Source organism: Pseudopipra pipra, chromosome 14 (genome assembly GCF_036250125.1).
Source record: "Pseudopipra pipra isolate bDixPip1 chromosome 14, bDixPip1.hap1, whole genome shotgun sequence".
Classification (NCBI taxonomy): domain Eukaryota; kingdom Metazoa; phylum Chordata; class Aves; order Passeriformes; family Pipridae; genus Pseudopipra; species Pseudopipra pipra.
In genome coordinates this window covers 18,489,824-18,511,104 of record NC_087562.1, presented here as the reverse complement: position 1 = coordinate 18,511,104, position 21,281 = coordinate 18,489,824, and the positions used below count along the sequence as shown (strand labels likewise).

Genomic DNA, 21,281 nt, shown 5'->3' with positions numbered 1-21,281 from the left:
TTTCCATATAAAATGTCCATTTTTGTGAAAAAATGTCTGTGTCAGACCAAATGACAGTTGAGGTGATAAATTTCATTAGCTCAATTTAGTGATATCTCTGCTGTGCTCTCACCATGTCAGAGTTTACACTTAACTTCTCTGGCATTTGACCTACTCTTTGCCATTATTCATTTCTGGGGCAAAACAAACCTACTGTTTCTGCCTTGTAAACCACAGTGTTTTGAGCAGAAAAGAGATCCTGTAAACAGCATCTCCCTACTGAGTCTCTGAATGGAGGCTTTTCTTTTTTCCTGTGTGGTTATCTTGTATGTTTTGTTTTGTTTCTCTTTAAATACTGTCATTTTGTGTCATTTTAAAATCCAGTTTGGATTTACAAGCATGTAATGCCTTTAATATCCTTTGAATTTGAATTGTGTTCTGTGGATTTCTGCTGCAGAAGGACAAAATCACAACATCTCTATTCTTTGAATGGCACCATTATCACTCCGTGTTAATGAAATGATTTCAGTTTTACAAGAAATGAGGTTTTGAAATGCATTCAGTATTATTAAAGGGAATTGGATTGTAACTAGAGGATATTTCAAAAGAATAGAAGGATCCATGATACATGCTTAGCTCTTAAAGCACCTAATCCTATATTAATTGTGCTTTGGGCACATCTGCCCTCATGTGAAGGGGACTTTGACAGTGAAGATGAAAATGTTTTAATGGTTTTTAAGGCCAGACAGCTCCTCCAGCAGGATGACAGTGCTGTGTTGTACTCTTCTTTATAGGCTGAGCAGACTCAGCCTAATGTTACCACATTATCTCCTTGCTCTTGGGGTTGAATCTGTGTTAATTTTTCCCCCCTCTTTGGACAGGGGAAGACCATAGAGGTATTTGGGTACCACAACCTGAAATCGAGTAGTCTTGTGTTTTCTCTGCTGTGCTACAGACAAGAAAACATGAGACCATCCATTCCAGCATGGCCTGTGACACTGGTGGAAAGGACTTGGTTTTACATAATAGGACAGCTCTACTGGCTTCTCTGGGGAGAAGGGTGAACAGCATAGTCAGAAGCAGTTCAGGCTTTGGAAATATTAATTCAGCTTTCAGCAGAAGGTGTCTGTGAGGTGGTAAAATTGAGAGGGCTTGTGCTGAAATTATTTTGAAGAGCTTTGTCCTGTCTGGCAAGCTCCTTCTCCAGTGAGGGGCTGGTTGGACTTCACTTCTCCTAAATCTACATGCCATGGACTGAAGGCAGCAGGAGTGAAAATAAGGATCACAGATGTGATTGTGTACCTGAAATACAGCAAGAAGTGGTTTTTTCAATTCCACTTTGGAGGGTTTGGCCAGCTTCAGCATTTTAACTGTTACCATCCTGTTCATTCTGTGGTCAGATGAACTCCCCTTTGCCAACAGTGATTTCCCTTTCTGCATGGAGTTGTTATGGAAAGCAGTTGCCATTTGGAGTTACTGAGCTGCACTTGAGCCCCTCTTCTGTGTTGCAGAGTTGCTTAATGGCTCTGTGGAAATCCCGTGCTGCTCTGCAGGACTGCTGAGCTCTGGGGGGGGGGAATAGGAGTGTTCAGCTGAGCAGAAACGGGCAGAGAGCCTCGCTGGGGAGCTGGGGATTTACACCAACCCAGCTGGACTCCAGCAGGGCTCGCTTTTCTCCCTGTCTTGTGGTGATTTTGCACTAATCATTAATTACTGCCTTTCTGTCTTGGCAGCCTGTTCCAGCACTACTGCTACACGCGGGGAGGGATGCGCCACACCTCCTACACCTGCATCTGCGGCAGGTAGGTCAGAGCCTGCCACTGAGCTGGGCAGTCTTTGGGGGCAGTGTCCCACTGCATATTCTAAAAATTGTTCCTGTTAGGCATGGGATGTGTTTGCAAGTGCCACCAGCGTGGGTTCTGACCTGTTTCCACTGGAAAAACCAAAGAGAAGTGGATAGCACTGTGTCTTAAAGAAAGAACTTGGTCATAGATTCTGCTGCACTCAAGAGATTCCCCGGTGCTGCTGCTGCTGCCAAGATCATGTTTATGCTCACATCTGTGCTGCAATTGGCTTTTTTATTAAATAGGGTTACGGAGAAGGGCTTTAGAGCTACTCAGTGCTGCTCAAAAATACTTTCTTTGAAATACACCTTAAGTATTTAATATAATTCTCAAAATTCTTTGTCTCAAAGGTTAGGGTACAATTAAAATAATCTCTTTGGAATGTGGAAATTTTTTGCTCTCTTTCTCTTGCTGAACAGCTAGTGTTAAAGGTTATTGTATTTAGGAAAGTAGTATAAAAGTTCTCCCTGCAGTTATAGAAATGCACAAGAGAACAGTGTAGGGTACATGCTGAAGAACAGCTGTGTGCTTTGTGCAGAGATTAATCTTACTTAGTGGAATTAATCTAATCAGAGATATATGAGAGTTAGATGAAGCATATATGTTGGTATATATGTTCCACTTGTCATTCTCCTGCTACTGAGAAACATTTGCCCTGCACTGAAGTCACATACGCTTACAAAAGGTAATTTTTACATTAAAGTCAATAATGCTATATTGCTGTGGAGATAATAAGGACAATTAGCACCTTCACTTCTTTCTGCTGTTTATTCAGTTGCTTATTTGTAAATGCAATTTTCCAATTTACATGCAAAATTGTGGTAGGAACATGAGCAGTCTTATGGAAATTGTGTATCTAAATTGTCAGAAAAGTTTCCTGGTTTAAGTACCATCATATAACTTGGGAATTACATCCCACTGAAATGGGACTCCATCTCTGTGCTGTTGGCACAGGTGGGGATGGTATGATTTTTCACAGCCTTAATGACCTCACATTCACTTAGAGTGGATCAGAACCTGCTCTGTGGGATCTGGTTTAGGTGCTATGTGGTCAAAGCCTTTGGTCACTTTGCTAAACCTATAGAAATGTCCAAAATATGCTGTGTGGTAGGTCCCTGTGACCCCTGGGAACAGACTAACTCTCCACAGGACTGACAAATTCAGGGCTTGCATTACATGGCTCAGGGAGCCCAGGAGCAGAAAAGCTCCAACAGTAGTTAAGTGGGTGTCCTGTCCCACCACGCTGGAGGCTTAGCAGGGCAGGGGAGTGGTGTTAGAGCTGCCTCTGAACCACTGGAGGATTTAAAACAGGGAATGGAATGCAAGATCCAAACAATATTGCGAGTCTGTGGTAGTTGGGAGCTGCCATTGCATCCTGCCACTAGAATTAAAAGTGCAGACAAACTTGATTAAAAAAAGAAAATTACCTGAGGTAGAACATGAAGACCTTTGTCTGTAAATTTTTGTATTCTGACTCTTGAGTGAGGAAGTAAGAATGAATATTAGCGGTTTTAAGCTAGATCCTAATAAATGAATGAATTCAATTAACATAATAATGGCAGAAATAATAGACATTTTTTATTACCATGAAAATGTTATGCATTGTAAATATTTCACTTAACTACATTTACAACTAAAAATAGCTTTTGCAATTAGGATTTTTGAGTAGTCATGTTTTATTTTATTCATGCCCAGTTTTGTATTTTCCTGAACACTTAAAACTGGCATATTTTGACAGGATCTTTCCTTCTGAGATTACAGGCCTGATAATAATTTCCACAGAGGAGAATAATCTTTTACGTAAAAGTTTGTTATTCACATTTTAAAAAAGATACTCACTAAGGTGGAAATCTAGAGTAATCAATACAATATTTCTGTGCAGAAATAAATCACCTGTCACCTGATGACTGCATTTGTTGCTGTCCCTGTCTAGTGTTATATTCTGGAGGAGATAGTAAATGGACATATGCTTTATGTATTCACTATTATTTTCAGAATAATCACACTGTTTAGTATTACAGGGTATCACCCAGCCAGGTTAGTCCTGTAGTTGGTGATATTTTCACACTGTCAGCTTGGGAGTGGTTTGAAGCACAGACATCACCCAAGTGCAATTAAAGGAGAATGGGGCATTTGATAAGAATACTTGGATATATTTAGCACTCATCTACCTAGTGTTGACTTCCAAGTAGTGTTCAAAGGCTAATGAATTATTCATTGCAGTGTCTTGGGGTACCAAGTAACCATTTTTACAAATGGGAAAACAAAGGTAATCCATTCACAGTGTGTCCTGGTGACACTGTGGTGGATGGCATCCACTGGGAACCAGAGATTCCAACTGGAGTTGGGTGGAGGTCGAGGCATCAATATCTCAGCAACCACCACAGAAGCCGTGGTCAGCTGCTGCTTGGTACTGCAGCAGCTCAGACTCGTTCAGGTCTTCTTGACAGATGTCTCTGGGCAGATGACAGCTCTCATCAGATGATACCAGTGATTGGGAATAACACTGTGCAGTAGAATGCCTTCCTCTATCTGAGGATTGCTGTAAGTGAAGCTTTTTGGCTAAGATCAGGATAGTTACTGAATCTGGTTTTTTTTCTTTCATTTCAGTACGACTTTGTAAGATTTCATGTCCTAGATGAAACAGTGGAGAGAAGGGCTTCCTTCTGGATTGGTTCTATGATGATTTAAATCATGGTGGAAGTAGTTTGTGGTTTTAGTTAATGGTCTGTTGGTTTTTCATTGGATGTTCTTTATGTAGAGCTAATAGCTGCACTTTTTGTAATGCTTGATGCTCAGCATAGTCCTGTTCTTAAAATATTGCTGACATTCCTTCTCCTTCTTCTAATAATTTGTTTGCAGGGTGCTTTCTGATCTAAAACGTATCTTGGGGTAATGGGAATCTCTTCCTACAGTTTGCATTCTCGGTGGTGTTAATTTGCAGCTTTTCCGCTGCCTCATGCAATTCTTTCTGTAACAAACACATCTTGGGCACCAGTTAGAGGCAAATCATTAAGGGAATAAAAATTGATAGACAGAAGCCTCTTGGAAGGTTTTCCAGGTTGGCTGCCTGAAGGCAAGCTCTGGCACCCCTGCCACTACCCCTGTGGTGGTTTTGCTGACCAAAAGGAAGGCAGCAGAGCTGCCAGTGATCCTCACCTCCTCACAGCACTTCATCTTAATCCCCAGCTTGGCACTCTAATGCCAGACCTTTCAATTGTTGCTTCTTAGGAAAGAAATAAATAGCTTCTACAGAAAGGCTCTTTTGCTTTGCCAGGTGCTGGAGGTTTTGTTTAAATTGTTTTGAAGCCACCTTGAAAGTTCTGTTTAATCAATGTGAACAATTTCTGGCCAGTTGTAGCATTTATCTTGTGGGTACACATCTCTTCTGTAGCACTGCTCCTGAAGCATCTTCCTGCCTTCATCTTGGGGCAGTGGTAAAGATGCATCCTGTGGGGGAGGTTGGGCATGCACCTCTTGGCAGGAACCAGCTGTAGGTATTTTAGTTTGGGTCAGAAGTGCTTTTCTGAGGCAAGCTGTCCCACTCATCCTCAGCTGCAGGGCCTGCTCAGAGCCAGGGACCAGTCCTGCAGCGCACATGCTGGATTTGTTTTGGGTCAAAAACAGCTGGGAGAGCTTTCAGGAGCAGGTCTGCTGTGCCTTGGTTGCTAATGGGTGTTGAGCCCAGGGGACCTGCCCAGAGCCAGTCCCAAGGGCACAGAGACCTCACTGCAGTCACTCCAGCCCTGCAGTGCACATGGTGTGCATTTCTGGTCTCCAGCACCAACTGTGCTCTCCCTGCTCTGATCCCATGTGCACAACAGAGCCAAGATGTGCGTGACAGATAAGGAGCCTCAAATGCCAAGAAAGATTGTGGCTCTTAACGCTTCACTAACGGTGCTGAAAAACAGATTTTTCATGCATCTCCCGTCACAGTTGGTGCTGAACCTTACAGAAATATTTTGTAAACTAAAACCTTTACATTAAAATGTACAAAAGAAGTCCCTCATCTTTGTGTTTTCAATGTCTTTTGTTGAAAGTGTTTGTACAGTCCTCGGAGTTGAGTATATGACTTATTTATGCAGTGGTGTGGTGTATGACATCGAGGGTGCCAACATAAACAAGCTGTCTGCAAATACATTAACATGGAGTCATGCCCTTAAGCTTCATGATAATTTTTTAAAAGTTGATCATAAATATATGCATGTGCTGTTTGCTTCTCCTACCTTATCCCCATTTTTGGAGGGAGATAAGGAATAGTATCTGCAGCTAAAATCCTGACAGACTGCTGTGCAGTGTCTGTGTGGGCATGGCAGCTCTTAGTGGGTTTTAATTATTTTTTGTATTTTTCCTTAAACACCGAGCACGTGAGTTCACAGTGTCATGCATAGCACCAAGATCATTCCAGTTGTTTCCAGGTGCCAGCCTCCCAAAATCTTAGCCCTCCCTCTGGGAAACAGTTCTTCAGGCAGGAAATGATGCTGCCAGTGCAGGGCAGAGGTGGGAGCAGACTGCTCTGCTGTCACGTGCGTGTGCAAGGAGACAGCTGAGCCTGGGAACACAATTCGCACTGTACACGTTGCCTGGCACAGAAGGCCCTTTTCTTTCCATTGCACTCCATTGCCCTATTGCAGATTTTTTTCTTCACATAGAGCAAACTAATTTTGGAAGTGTCCTGGTGTGGAAAACTATTCCAGCAGTGCCCAGGAGACAGTACATCTCAGAAGGAAGCTCATGTCTGTCTTTATCCTGTATTCAAGCTTTATGGGGCCATTTTTAGCTGTCTGCACAACAGCAGAGGTTCCCAAGTCCAGTGTCCTGGAAGGAAGAAGCATCCAGCCGGTTGTGAAACTGTATTTAAGCCATTGGGCCAGCATCACAAAATTAACCTTAAGTCTTAATTCCTAATTCTGTGGGGGTTTTTAACTCTTGATTTAACAACTTTAATATTCCCCTTTGGAGTGTGTATAATTTTAAGAAGTATACTTTGTATCAGAAAATCATTCCCATGATTCTAAAATATCACCCTTCCCTGCTTTATTACATAGTGATTCTTATATGCTAAAAAATAATTAGCAATAAATACTTATTGTTTTCAAAATATCAACGTAGAATTATTCTAAGATCATCAAGTCCAACCATTAACCCAGCACTGCCGAGTCTGCTGCTAAACCATGTCCCCAGGTGCCACATCTACTTTTTCAATACTTCCAGGGACATGATCCAGCCATTTAGATTGAGAGCCTGCAGAAACTTACTCCTTTCTACTCCACAATCACTGTTTATGGAGTTTACTATATCTGAATGATTGATGATCTGTTAAATACCCAATTGATCACAAGTACTTAATGTATCTTGAAGGTAGTCTCTGTTTGGATACAGTGCATGCTTGCTGCTTTTGTAATTGCACAAATCAGAAGTCTAATGTGAGAAGTGTGTCAGGATGTCACATTTACTCCAGGTACAACAAAAGATTCACTGAAACTGAGCCTCGGGTTCCTGTCACCTGAGATGTGAAGCTGTTCCACCATCACAGCTTTAAAACAATCAAATTTGAGCAGGGTGACCAATATGGTTTTGATGAAAGCTGAGGTACAAACTGGCCAGTCAGCTGGAGGGGTCAGAGAGATCCTGCAGTAACCCTGTCCCAACACATGTATTTTTGGATGTGATATAGTTCTTCTAGCTCTTTGAAGAGAAAAAGTGAGAGCATCAATCTGAGGAGACCAGTAAAAGAAAAATAAGTAGAGCCTGAGATCTTTAGCAGCCTTTTAACTGACATTTTATAGACCTGGGGGAGCATCAGTAGACAAGAGAGGATGCCCAGGGCAAATGTAGGTCACCAAATGGATCACAGAGCTTCAGAACGACAGAACAAGGGTCCATCCTTCTCTGGAGCTGTTTTGTTCTTGAGAAACAGCAGTTTACTCTGAAAGATTTCCAGGAATAAAAGTCTTTTCTTTGTAATGTGATTCTTTAATAAGAGGTAAGAAAAGAGTGACAGTTTTCATACCTGTTACTTGCTGCTGACATTGTATGCTGGGAAGCTCCCCGAGCAGCAGGCAGTGTATCCACTCCAGCAGAGACCACCAGAGGGAAACTGGAGCTGTTTCCCTGGACAACTCAATTTTTCCAGTCCCACTGATTCCTAGAGCGTTTCAAACATGCCAGATTTTACTCCAGCAGAAGTTAGTTTGTTTTACCCCTCAGACTACTTAACCTCAAATAGGGACAAATATCACTTAGTAGTTAAAAAAATCCAGATGGTAACAAAAGGGTGTAAGTTGAAAGATTACTTGTGCATAATTCTTTCCTTTACACTGTCATGGAGATGGGAAATATTCAGCTGAACTGTGCCAGGTTCCTTCTGCTCCTCCCCATCCCCAGCTCTGCTGCACTGGCGGCTGGGCAGGGCTTGGGAGAGCTCTGGCAGGCTGCTTCCTATATGAGTGTGCTGATGTTTACAGTGTTCCTTCTCATGCTGTGTGAATGTGTGTGTTAATGTTTCTTCTCCCACTAACTGTGCTGTGTTTTCTTTCTGCCTCTCAGTGGGGAGAACTCGTCTGTTTTGCACTACGGCCACGCGGGAGCCCCGAACGACAGGACTATTGAAGATGGAGACTTGTGGTAGGTGAAGGGTTTCAGTTTGTTTGATATTTCTGTTTCACTACTGCTGTTCCCATACAGGAATTGTATGTACTCTTGGAGCTAGTTAGTAAAATGATGGCTGCATAATGGTCAAAGTTGAAATCTTTAAAACAGGATGTAACACTGTGTGCCAAATTAGTCTGGTTTCCTCCAAAAGTGCTGTGTACCTGCATCTACAGTTGAAAGGGAGAAGGAGATACTGTTTTAAAACACTTCTGGGCCAGAGGCACTTAGAATTTAAGAAATGGCTGTATTCTAAGTACAAGGGTAGTTGCAAAATTTGGCACCTGAGTTTGCTCTTGAACCTCAGATCCAAACCTCAGCTCTGATGGTGGGGTGGAGGATCACGAGAGCATTGGCTGCTTTTAGAGAATTGCATCAAATTGCAAGATGGATTAGACCTTACAAGTGCTCGTGTGCACCCAGGCACCCTGATGTGAAAGTAGACTTTGGAATGTGTGAAGAGATGGAACTCATCTCAGTCCAGGTTAGGGCAGGGTGCCTCTAGTTCTGTGTTGCACCAAAAATTTCTGCAAAGATTTTACTTAGGGTTTACTGTTGCCATAATACAGCTGAAAATACCAGAAGTTTTTCTCTACTTGCATTACATGCCCACCTGCTTTGCAGTATCACTGCAGGGTGAATGAAGGCACCAAATACATTGCCATAAATTGAAAGACACACCTATTTGTGTGGTGTGTAACATATCAGATTGTAACTTTTGTACTTCACCTCTAAAGATGTTGTTCAAAAACCCTGCATTTATAAAAATGCAGAACTAGTTTTGGAGGATTTTTATTGGATTGCCTTTGTAGCACATGCAAAAAGGTTGTAGGTGTGTGTTTTCACAGTGGAATGTAAACGTGTGAAGAAAAGCAAATTAGTATTATCAGCGATAAGCTCAAAACCTATTATGGAAAACAAATTGAATCTCAGAAGTTAAAAAATATGACTTACTGGGTAATGTTCCAGGCACATCTGCAGGTGCTGCAGAGTGAACTTGTGGAATTACAGATAGGTACTTTATTTATAATACTGTAAAAACTTTTAAAAAGGCTTCTTGTACAAAAGTTTATGTATTGTCTTCATCCGTGGTTAATAGCTTACTAAACCCATCAAATACTACTGTTAATTTATTGCTTTAATTTATGATTATGTTGTGTTTGAATAGATAATATGCTGTAAGGTTTTTTTTGATCAGGCAGGACCCACCAACATGATACTGTATCAGCTGTGTCATTCAATTAAATTTAAAAATAAGGTGTGTAGCCTACAGGAAACATCAGCATATGTTATTGAGAGAAGATAGGCCACGATGCATTATGATATCCTGTATTTGAAATTAAGGCCTTTAAATGGTGAGGGAGACCTCAGGGTGAAGGATATATGTAGGAACCTTTTACTTGCAGCCTGAGGGCAGTTTGGTGGGTGGCTGTAGTTCTTCCTAAACCATGAGAGCACATCCAAGACTCTTCACAAACTCTTATTTCCTGCAGTATTGGCAAAATCCTTGAAATATGTTTGGGTTTTATTAGCCTCATATCTCTGAACATCAGGAAAGCCTCATATACCAAATGCATTGATCACTTAAGCATTTCAAGGCTGCTGAGCAGCAACCCCACTTTGTAACCATCTCCACAAAGAGAACAAAGTTTAATACAGTTTAAAATAACCTCTTGTTTAAACGGTCCAGTTGCACCGTGGTGTTGATGAGATGGAGTTTGTCAGGTGTAGATTGGTTTTAGCAAACTGGTGCTCTGTGTGCATGAGCACCTGCCCGGGCCTCAGTCTCTGCCCCTGCCTTCCCCCCTGGCTGATGCACAGTCACACTCTGCTCCACACAGTTTCCTTGCTATTTTTCTCAAGTGAAAATAAAAAAGTAATAAGAAAAAGTAATTTAATTTCTGTAAAGACAATTTAAAAATACACTAATTTTCTGCAGTTAAAAATAGTGCTTCGGAAAAGAAAAAAAAAAATCTGGAGGTGGCTGCACTATCAGCATACAAATAATGCCAGGGCACTGCCTGGGTGGATTCAGTGTGTGCTTTTACAAGGTCTAATTTGGGTGTAGATGGGGGTGTGTGTGCATACAGAGCAGGGCATTGAAACCACAGTGTGCTGATTTGTCTCTGTGTGTCATATATGTGGCTTTCAATTAAGCTTTTTAATAGCTACGGGGAGCCCTCTGTTGGATAATCTCAGGAAGCCCTGAGCACAGCCAGAAAATAGGCTTTACTTTTGGTGAAAAAGAGGTGGAAGTGTTTTAAGGGTTATTTCTACTTCCTGCCAGTATTTTGGCATAAATTTAATTTAACAATTTACGTACTTGTATGTAGCAGAATTGGGAGATTGGGTACTTGGTATGTTTTTTATTAAATTCTTCAGTAGAATTTCATGTCTTTTTCTTAACATTATTTAGTAGATGTTAATAACATTCAAGACTTCTACAGAAATATACTGCTCAGGTTTTTTATGTGCAAAGCAGTGCAGTGCAGCGTCATTAAATAAGTCAACAAAGCACCTGAATAATAGAAAAAATACATTTGGAAGACTAATGCTTTACTTCTGTGAAATGCTTGAGTGCATGGACTGTTTGCTCTTTTAAAAATGTAAGTTACACAGATTTGGTTGTATCAAAAGGAGCTCATAGGCCAAAATATTTGTGCTGTTGCATTTTTTTAAGACTCTTATTCTGACTTTTTCAGAAGCTGTGGCAGCTTTAGAACAGCCTGGTTTTATGATGTTAATTTTTTTAAATTAACCTATATCAAATGGGTTTATTGCTTCTGTAAGAAACTGGTATGGAATTGCATCTCTGATGTTGCATTATATCCACGCTTTTTATAGGTACAGCTTCTGCACTAAATGATCCCAGTGCAAAAGAAGGACTATCAAGAGAATTTCTGGCAGTTCTTGTTAATATAGACTGTCTTGCTAAGCAGGGCTGTCATTTTCAGTCTATTAAATATTAAAATAGCTAACTTACACAAAGCACTATGATTGACATAGAAAGAAATCAATATTTCTAGAGAAGGTTAGGTATTCAATAGATACATGCATTTAGCTGGTATGAATATTAAAAGTAAATATTGCAATAACAACAAGTCATTGTTTTATATAAAAGATTCATGTACTGTAACATCTCTGTGGTGAACATTTAAATTGTAATGATCCCTGTGCTCTGAAGCAAACACTTTTCCCAAGCAGGGGGAAGGTCAGAAAGGTCATCCAGATAAAGGTGCAGGCTGACCATCCCTGCAAACCACTGTTCTGGGCACTTGACCCTTTCACTTGGTATTAAGTTTAAATAAAATCTTCTACTTGGAATGTTTCCAATCACAGCCTGCAGTGATGACCTACAGCCAGGCTAATGCACAAATACTGATTTTCTTCTGTCATCTTAAACCTGTGACAGCTTGGATTGAAACTGAGCCCTGGGCTGAGATTCACTGCATTGTCTCAGGTATTGCATTACTAATTGTGTGCCAAGAGGCCTCCTGTTTCTGTACTCAGGCTGTAACTGCCTTTGTTGATAGGAAAAGTGGAGTCATAAGCAAAAAAACTTGTAGTTTGCAACTTCCTGCCCTGTACACAAGAGACCTCCAGCATTTCAGATAACCAGAGGTCTTTCAGAATTTGGTGAGGAGTAGAATGAATTTAAAAGTGGCTACTCAAGAAGACAAAACCCCAAATAAATTAAGGGAGTAGAGGTCTGACTCCCTCCTGTGCACAAACCAAGAGCAAACAGGACTCCTGCTCATGGAGTGGCATCCCCTGCAAGGCTCCTTCTCCCTGGGCAAGTGTCTCGTGAGCTCTCCTTGTGCAGCTGTTCTGCTTTTGTTCACACTGTGGAAAGATATTGGTTCAATGGTTAGAGAGCCCTTGTGGGAGATGGAAACCTGCTTTCAGCTCTTCTAAACCATCTCTGACTTTGGCTGGAAGTTATGACTTGAATGACTTGACCCTGGGAAATGACATCCAGAGCAATTTCAGTCAGAGCCAGTGTGCTTCTGTGGAAAGCATTGGTCCCAACAAATCAGCACCTGCCTTCTGGAAAATGAAAGCTTCCTTAAAAATAAAGGAAGCAAATTGCCTTGGGTCCTCCCTTCTGTGTGCTGCCCCTGCCCTGGCAGTGCTGCAGTGTGGAGTCACACCCTGGCTGGGGAGAGAGGGGAAGGGAGAAAACTGAACATCAAAGCATTGTGGAACAGAGGAAGCCTGGGGCAAGGCAAACATCTCTTCTCACCTCTGTGGTGCTTTGTTCTAGGAACCATCAGAGGTGTGAACCCGAAGTGTATATTTTATGTTTTGATTTTGAGAAGGCATTAAAATGGTAGTTTATTGCCAAAGGCATGTCAGGAGTTGATTGCTCTTTTGCAGTTGATCAGCAGGGCTCCTGCAACGTTTGGCAAATGGAAAATGCTTCTATGATCTTAAAATAAGGATTGATTCTTCATGATGAGGCTCACACTTAAATAACAGAAATGTGGGAAAATCAGCCTGACCCCAGATGTAACTGAAGTAGATCTGGCTGTTACCTCAGGAGGTTTTCTGCAGGTGTCACGAGTTGCAGGTCTTGGTCTTTTTATGGCATCTGACAAATGTATCTCCGTGAAAATTCAGCATTAGTAAGCAGCTTGCATTGGCAGGTTCACTGAACTTCAAGCATTTAGTGACATTTTGGCTTTTTTAAAAATAATGAAAAGAATTGTCCATTCTGCTGAATAGACAGCATTTTTAACTCAGCATTTTTAAATGTTTTGAAATGTCCTCCCAAGTCACAGCGTTAGTGACCAGGGGACCCCGAGGCTGTGCTGGGTCTGCTCTGCACACCCTGAGGAAGTTGGGCACTCTGGTACAGTCACCTGTGCCCAGCACTGGCTGGTAGCAGGGGGACACTGGTCCTCCCTGGAGCAAGGGCCAGAGTGTAGTTTATTCAGAAGGCTTAGGTGAAAGCATATTAAATAAATAAGGGGAGTACAACATCAACTGCTTGTGAAGTGCAGCAGACCTCAGAGAGAGACCATTAACCTCATATTCACAATGGGACTATCTATTATTTACAAAATACAACTAGCTTTAAAAGTTTAAATGGAAGCAGGTTGCATCATCAGATAATGTCTTTCATTTTATTTGACTGGTTCTTTTAACACTCTCATAATTACTTATTGATTACTTATTTCATTGAAATAATTTATTGATTTCAGTGAAAGCGTTGGGCAGAGTCCAGTATCCTTGGGGAAACAGAATGTCTCCCGCTGCAAAAGCTTGCTGCTGTTTCCCTGAAATGCCATCATTGCCATGGATGACAGTAAAACAAGTGAAAAAGATTTTTGTTGCATTCAAGTACCAGAATTTAAGCACTGGGAAGGTTTTGTTAGTGTCACAAAACCAAACAGATTTGTCATAAAAAGTACAATGCTAGCATTAAATGGTTTAAATGTGTCTTGGCTGTATCAACAAGCACTGTTATTTCCCTAGTCAAATGGTAGAGCTGGGGATATGGAAAGCTGTCTAGTATTGCAAAAAGAGCAGAATAGTTTAACTCTGAGGACTATTTTTGTTTTTATTTTTGTCCTTAATATCCCGATGCAAAGTTAAAGCATCAGAACAATACTGACAGCAGGGGGCACTAAAATAAGCACTCTCTGAAGGAGATGAGGTTTGCCCCAAGTTGGAATATTGGTAACATAGTGAATTTGCCAGAGCAAAGGCACAGCAGCCTTCTGGGAGCACTGCCTTCACGTGTGTGCTTTTCGCTCAAGGTGTGTCCAGCTTGGGCTTCTTTCCTTCCGTTTGGCACTTGTGTATAGCTTTTAATATTTTATTTTCCTCATTATTATTATTATTGTTATTATTATTATTACTTGTGGTGCTCTCAAAAGATCTTGTTGAACTTCTAGCACTCCTCACCTTGTCGTTTCAGGAGCTTTGTTCATCACAGGGAGTTTTTCTTGGCTACAAGTACAGGTAGCTGTGAAAGGTTGTTCTGGCTGAAGCAGAGAGGGAAGATGCTCAGTGTTAGGGGCTTTTTATTTTCAGTGACTCAAAAGAGACAAAGAAGAGTGTTCAGGCTTCCTGAAGTGGCTGGTCACTCCCAGGTGTGGGAAGAAGGAGAGGTTTAGGTTGGATCTCAGCAAAAGGTTCTTCCCCCAGAGGCTGGTTGGGCACTGCCCAGGCTCCCCAGGGCAGTGGGCACAGCCCCAAGGCTGCCAGAGCTCCAGGAGGGTTTGGCTGATCCTCTGGGGCACAGGGGGGGACTCTTGGGGCTGGGCCTGTGCAGGGCCAGGGGTTGGACTGGGTGGTCCTTGTGAGTCCCTTCCAACTCAGAATACCTGTGATGAATATTGCAAAAGGAAGTTGCTTTTTGCAAGGGCTTGTTGGATTCAGTTGTTCATGGTTATTCAGAAGGCTAAGCCTTTTATTAGCTAAAATAGAATTCAATAAATTTGCTAATTTTACTTCTTTGATCTCAAAGCATAATACACAGTTTTGTATAATCAAAAGATTTGTCACTTTCTGTATAATCTGTATTTATCTTTAATGTATACACACACCCCATGTACCTGCAGGATACATATTGATTGAAACTATATCACCATGTTTATCTTAATATTATACGGTGTTATTTGTAGAAAATGCACTATTCTCTTCTTTTTGCAGGAAAAAGTAAGTGTATAATATGAAAGGACTTTCTGTGATTACTGAGTGGCTATCTTTTATTTCAGGAAAATATTGAAAGATTTTCAATAAGTCAACTAAAATACTTAGGTGAGCTTGAAAATTATTACAAAATCTTATTACAAAAGATGATGGAAGTTTGCTGTGCCTCTTTTCCAAACTCCTTTTTTGGAACTCTCCCTATGTTTTATCGAGTTTTACGGTACTAATGCCAACCTGTAACTGAAATTCTTTTGTCCAGGTGGGGGCAATGTTGCATTTGAAAAGCAGGAACTCACCAATCTTTTTCCATCAGATAATAGAAGTCCTCCCTTTTCTACCCCAAGTGGAAAATACTGTATTTATTACTTCTTGAAAGCACTGCTTTTAAGATCTCAGGATGTTAATGTGTCAGATGTAAATGCTCAACTATTTTAAGGGTGAGCCTAGTATTTTCATTTGGCCTTGTGCATTTTGATGCATTTTAAAGTTCAGTGCTGTAATAATATGCAAAAATTATGGTTAGCTTTAACTTTTCAGTCTGCAGTTTTGAAACAACTTGTTGTTAGTAATGGTTTTGTTTCTAATAATAATACAAAGTACATTGCTACTACTTACTGGTTGATTGCAAAATCAACTGGCTATCCATTTCTTAAATAATTCCTTTGGCTTGATTCCTCTGGTTTGATTAATATTTACTATTTTCATCAAGTGTAGGTATTTTTCATTTTGTTGTAGCTATAGACTATATTAATTTTATGCTAATCTAGAAAAATTGAATTTGATTAAAAATAGAGAAATGTATTTCCTAGAATTAACAATAATTTTGCTCTAATTGAATGTGTTCTGTTAGTACTGGTTAATTCAGGCTATGAGGTTGCCTGCTGTCAGAAATGTATAAGCCTTTTAACTAAAGCAGAGGTCACCAAGTATTAATAGTGTGTTTGCTGTAACAAATTTTAACTTTCCTTTAAGTGCTGTGTTATAGTCTGCCTCTTAATTTTGTGCTGTCTGTAGTGTATGTGAAATGTCTTTTTAATTGTCACCTGGGAGTTCTATCTGTCATAGTTTTAGCTTAGCATTCCCAGTGTAGTCTGAAAAAACCTGGCTGCTGTTGGATCAGTTTGACCAGAGTGTTCATCTCTTCAAAGAAAACAAGCAGAATAAAGCTTAGTCTCTTTTTTTAATTCTTGATAATTCGATGTTGGTCATTTATAAATGCCATTTAGTGTAATCCACTTTTTGTGGTGGTCCTTAATACAAACACACGTCACGTATGACAGAAGTACTCTGGACGGATGTTGCTTGTCTTGGACGGACTTCAGTAGCAAAATCTTTCTCACTGGTGTGGGAACTCAGTTGTAGAGGTTAGAATACAATTTTAGAGGGAGCTGCCTGGCTTTTAAACCACTGCATGGCTCAGAGGGAAGGTACAGTTAGTCCACAACACTTTGTGTCTCTCCCCTGAACTAGAAATAACTCCCAGTCCTTGTGTTTGGGGCAGTGCTGGGTCTTTTCTTGTGTCTGTTCAGAGAACCACTTGTTACCCCCGGGAGAGGCACAGTCTGGCTGAGCTGGGGCCTCAGGAGGAGTCCCTCTGCTCCACATCTGGGCTGAGGGTTTAGGTCTTTAAGGCAAGAGTGTTTCTGATTCCTGTGCACTTGGCTTGGGCATTTGAACATGTCCATGGAAAGGCCAGCAACTGTCTTGTCAGGGGTTTTTCATTCAGTTGTCAACTTCTGTAGAGCATTCGGAAACTCCTGTCTGGTGGATTCCATTTGAGAACTGACAATTTGAGGTTGCTTGAACAGTCACCAGAAAAACCATAGGCTGTCTAAAAAAACTAAATGAACCTGTTGCATTGGACAGTGGCTCAGTTCCCATCATGGAGAGAAATTGGAAGTGTTAGGCTTTTATTTACACAGACGTCTGTGAGTGTGCACACGTGAGAAAACTTGACAGTATTTACAGTAAGGTCTGACACTTCACGTGCTCCTGTGATCTCTGATTGTTGTTTGTCAAGGCAACACAGGTCAGAGTGTCCAAAAACAACTGCTGACAGCTGAGGCTCGTAGTTCCAAGTGTCAGCACCCAAGAGTGGTGGCCTGTATTAGAAGTAGCAAACTTTTACAATTCACTTTCAGTAGGTACCTTCCACTTCTCAGCAGACATCTAGAAATGGACTGGCTTAGTTAGCTGCAAAATTTTCATAACTTGCTGATGTAGCTGTGTTGTTCTTACCCTCTGCTGGCATCACACATTCTGGTGAGGAGCTGACGAGGTTTGCTGTTGTCACTTTGATTGGGAAGTACTCAGCTGCTGATACAGGTTTCTCCTTGCATGCTCCCTTCTGTTCCCTGCAGCTCTGACATCCTTGTTCCTTGTTTGAGAGTCAGCTGCAGCCATGAATGCCCCAGATACTGCCTTTCTGATGGGGAGGCTCCAACTGGATGGAAACTGGCCAAAACCTGGGGTTTGCTGCCATCTCTGTTGACTTTTCAACAAAGAATTGTCTCTGTTAAGAAGAGTACTGTTGCTTATTAAATATGGATAATAATTAGGATAGTACAGACAGAAAAAAAAGTGATCCATTCAGCAAAAAGATAAGTCAAACACGTAACCCTTTTGTCAGAACCTCACCTGAGCCCGTTCTTGGTCTCTGGTGCCCTGTCAGTGAGGGTCTGGCAGAGGTGTTCCATAGGCACTTCTGACACTTTGCCTTCTGCATCTTGTGGAGCCCCCGTTGCTGCCACCTCCTTCTCCCAACCCAGGAGTACTGGCTTGGTGTTCCCAGGTCTTTATTTGTGTGCAGCCCCTCTGTGTCAGAGACATCCCTCTGCTCAGCAGAAGCACTGGGTAGATGGCACTTGGGGGTGAATTTAGCTGTGAACAAGCCAATCAGAGGTTTTTTGGCTCTTTGCTCTGGGCAGACAACATTTTTAAGAGGGCATTAATGCAAACTGCAGGGGGGTGGAGGACAGCTTATATTTGATCATGGAAATTGGTTTATTTAGTGCAGAAGCTTAAGGATCTTGTCATAGATTTCTTCCAGAGATAAATGCTGTAAGCAAGGGACTCCTCCTTAAGCTGTGTATGAAAATAGCACATAAAATCTTGCAGAAGACGTGGGTGTTCACTGAACCAGCTCTTACGGGCAGCTCGGTTGGTGGATTTGGTGAGGTTGAGATTTCACATCCTGTGGCAGAAATGGATCTGAAGGTCTTCTGCTTGGCACAAATCCTTGTGAGGGAGGACACCCCGCACACTGCTGGAGCAGCAGAGCAGAGGCACAGCTCCCACTGCCACGCTGCTTCTGTGAGCAGTGTCTCTGTGTCTGTGGCAGTGAGAGGAAACCCTGGGCAGTGCAGGGCACAGACACCTGGTGAAGCTTTTTTGTTTGGTTGCTTTCTTTCCTTTTTTTTTTTTTTCCTTTTTAATCCAGCTAGCTCAAACTTTTGTGTATTCTTGTTACAGCCACTGAAGTCTCAGTAGTTGGAATTGTAGAGATACAGGTGAGCAGTCCTCTCTCCTTCAAAATTCAGTGTAGGCAGATTTATTTATTTCTGTCACCCTCTTTCTATCTGAGCAAAGCTTAGTGGCATATCTTGTCATGTTTTGCGAGAAAAGTTTGAGACAAGCCTCCCATTACCTTTGAAATAGTTTGGGAAAGCCTGAGGTGAGACAGTGCTATAAGAGGAGCAAAGATGGGAAAGTCATGGAGAAGGTAGACAAGATGAAAAGACATGGTTGAGGACAAACCCCAAATGTGGGGCCACGTGGTTATATAAGTCAAAGTTAGATGGAGAGTAGTCTTGTAGTCATTTTGTATCTCTGTAACTGCATTACCTGTGTGGCTACAGGCTCTTCTTTTGAACAGGAGGCTTAAACAAAAAACTTGAAGATTTCTTGTGAATACCCAGAATCCCATTTCCTACACAAAAAATATTCTCTTGCATTTTTTTTTAGGTTATTCTTGACCCCAAGGGTTGCTGATGGCAAAAAGCTGGCATTAAATCAGTGAGCCAAGCCTGGCTTCAGGACAGCCAGTACAAGTTCCCTGTCTGCCCTGTCAGATGGAAGCTGGTCACAGCAGGGCTTCTCTTAAAAAAACCTTCCTGAGCATGGTGGGACTGTGTACTGTCCCAATTCTCTGGTGGAGTTTGCAACGTTATCTTACTCAGTGTTGCTTTTTTAATTGATATCACTTGGCTAGTCAGGATGCAAGTGTATGAAAAAGTGTGTGTCACTGAACTCTCCATTTTCTTCCTTGTGATATCACTTACAATAACTCATTCTTGTGGTGTGCTATTAAACCACCCTATTTCCAAATCACTTGGCGTGTTTCCAGAATGTATCTCATAGAAATGCTGATACCTAGTTCCCTTAAGCTTGAAATTGCCTTAGAAGTGTTTAACCAAACAAGTGGTTGGGTTTTGTTGGTACGTGAGGATTTAATTGCTGCGTGAAGTGTAAAGCACAGAGCGCTCTCTGTGAACTCGGAGCAGGGGATGCTGAGATCACACAGAATAAACCTCCAGCTGGGGATGACTTGCTTTTACTGCAAGAAGAGGAGGAAAATGTTGTATCTACCTTTATTCCTGCTGTCCTAGGACTGGGCTGGCACCAGTTCATCTGCGTGGCTGCTCGTAGGCATGTTGGTTAATAATGGCTCAAACCCCTAAAACCTCAGTAAATGTGGCTGAGTAAAGTGCACCAGTGTTCACACCTGTTTACCCTGAGGTGCGAGGAGGGCACAGAAAGATACAGCAATATCAGTTTTCTCATTGCTAGTCTTGCAAACCCACCCAAGGGAAGGGAAGATTTAGTCCTGAGAACAGGAGCTGGGGGGGAAGGGTGTGGGGGTGATGCTCAGTGCCAGTGCCAGAGTGCCTTGCACCAGGAGGAGACCCACCTGGGTTTCTGCCACATTAACAATGCAGAGGAATAACTATCTTATAACTATGGTGAGGAGATCCAGTTGTGATGTACAGACCAGGCAGATCTGTAGAGCAGGAGAGTGACAGGTTTATGTTCGTGGGAGTAGCTGTAGGCTTCCCAAAAAATGCCTGCGAGAGCTTGTCTTTGGGTTGGGTTGGTGGTTGGATCATAACAATTCATACACATGGCTCAGATATCCCAAATAAAGTATTGCTTCCCATTGTGATATTGGCCATAATTTGCTTCATTGCCTGGCAGTTTCAAATTATTTGACAATAAAAGTGTCAGCAAGCCTATAAAAGTAAAACACATGCTTAGAGGAAGATGATGCTTTATTTTTTAAAAATGGTATACAGTGACTTTATGAAGAAAAGAACCCTGACTTTTTATATTCCACAGTGTTCAGATCTAAAGAGTTAGCAAAGTGTTTCATGATGCTTCACAGTCAGAGGTTAAGAAAGCTAAAATCGATATCAAAATACATTTTATTTTTCTTGGCTTGAAAGCCAAAAATGTAACTATAAATTTGCGTTTTGTGGTGCCAATATTCTGTGAAAGTAACGCAGCCATGACTTACTCATCCGTTCTGTTTCAGAGGGACAGGAGGGGAAAGGAGCTTTCCGTGCATCCTGTTGTGTAGTGTTTCAGTTCCAGTACTGACTTACAAGCCTGTATTCACTTTAAAATTGACAGGACTTGAAATATTTCTTCCAAACCGCCCTCCTGGGCTCCTGCACAGGGAGCAGAACCCCAGTGCAGTTGTACGTGGAAGGGTTGAGGAGCTCCTGTGAGGAGGGGCACATCCAGCCAAGCCTTTCTGCAAGGCTGTGGCATGTCACACATTCCTCCTTCTTTTTGACTATGATACTGTTTTATGTACAAAGTTATATAAAGTTGTGGTTTCAGGTTTTTCCCTGTGAAAGGAATTAAATGCCCTTAGTCATTTTTGAAGGTGACTTATAAAAGAGAGGCAGAAGGCAACCTGTTTCTCGATGCTCTTGGCTAATGTTGTATTACTGGTGGGTAAGAAAGGCATTCTGTCAGTAGGGCAGCTGACAGGTTATCTGATTTTGCTTATGCTTTGCATTGTTCAATTTTAGTTAGTAATGTTTACAGTGTTTTGCAATATGTTTGGGAGGAAAGATTATATGAATACGTAGAACTGACGCCTCCACCAGGAGAGTCATGCCCCTGCTTCCAAGAAGAAGTTTG

General features: G+C 41.6%; 1 protein-coding gene across 7 annotated transcripts in view; it reads left to right on the top strand.

Annotated features, from left to right (window-relative positions):
* The window catches only part of PEPD (peptidase D), a 191,604-nt gene that overhangs the window by 128,872 nt on the left and 41,451 nt on the right, over positions 1-21,281 (top strand). For all 7 annotated transcript variants that reach the window (XM_064671287.1, XM_064671286.1, XM_064671293.1 and 4 more), the window contains 2 exons: positions 1,713-1,781; positions 8,373-8,450. In XM_064671287.1, the coding sequence (XP_064527357.1) occupies positions 1,713-1,781; positions 8,373-8,450 (147 nt within the window). The remainder of the gene's footprint in view (positions 1-1,712; positions 1,782-8,372; positions 8,451-21,281) is intronic.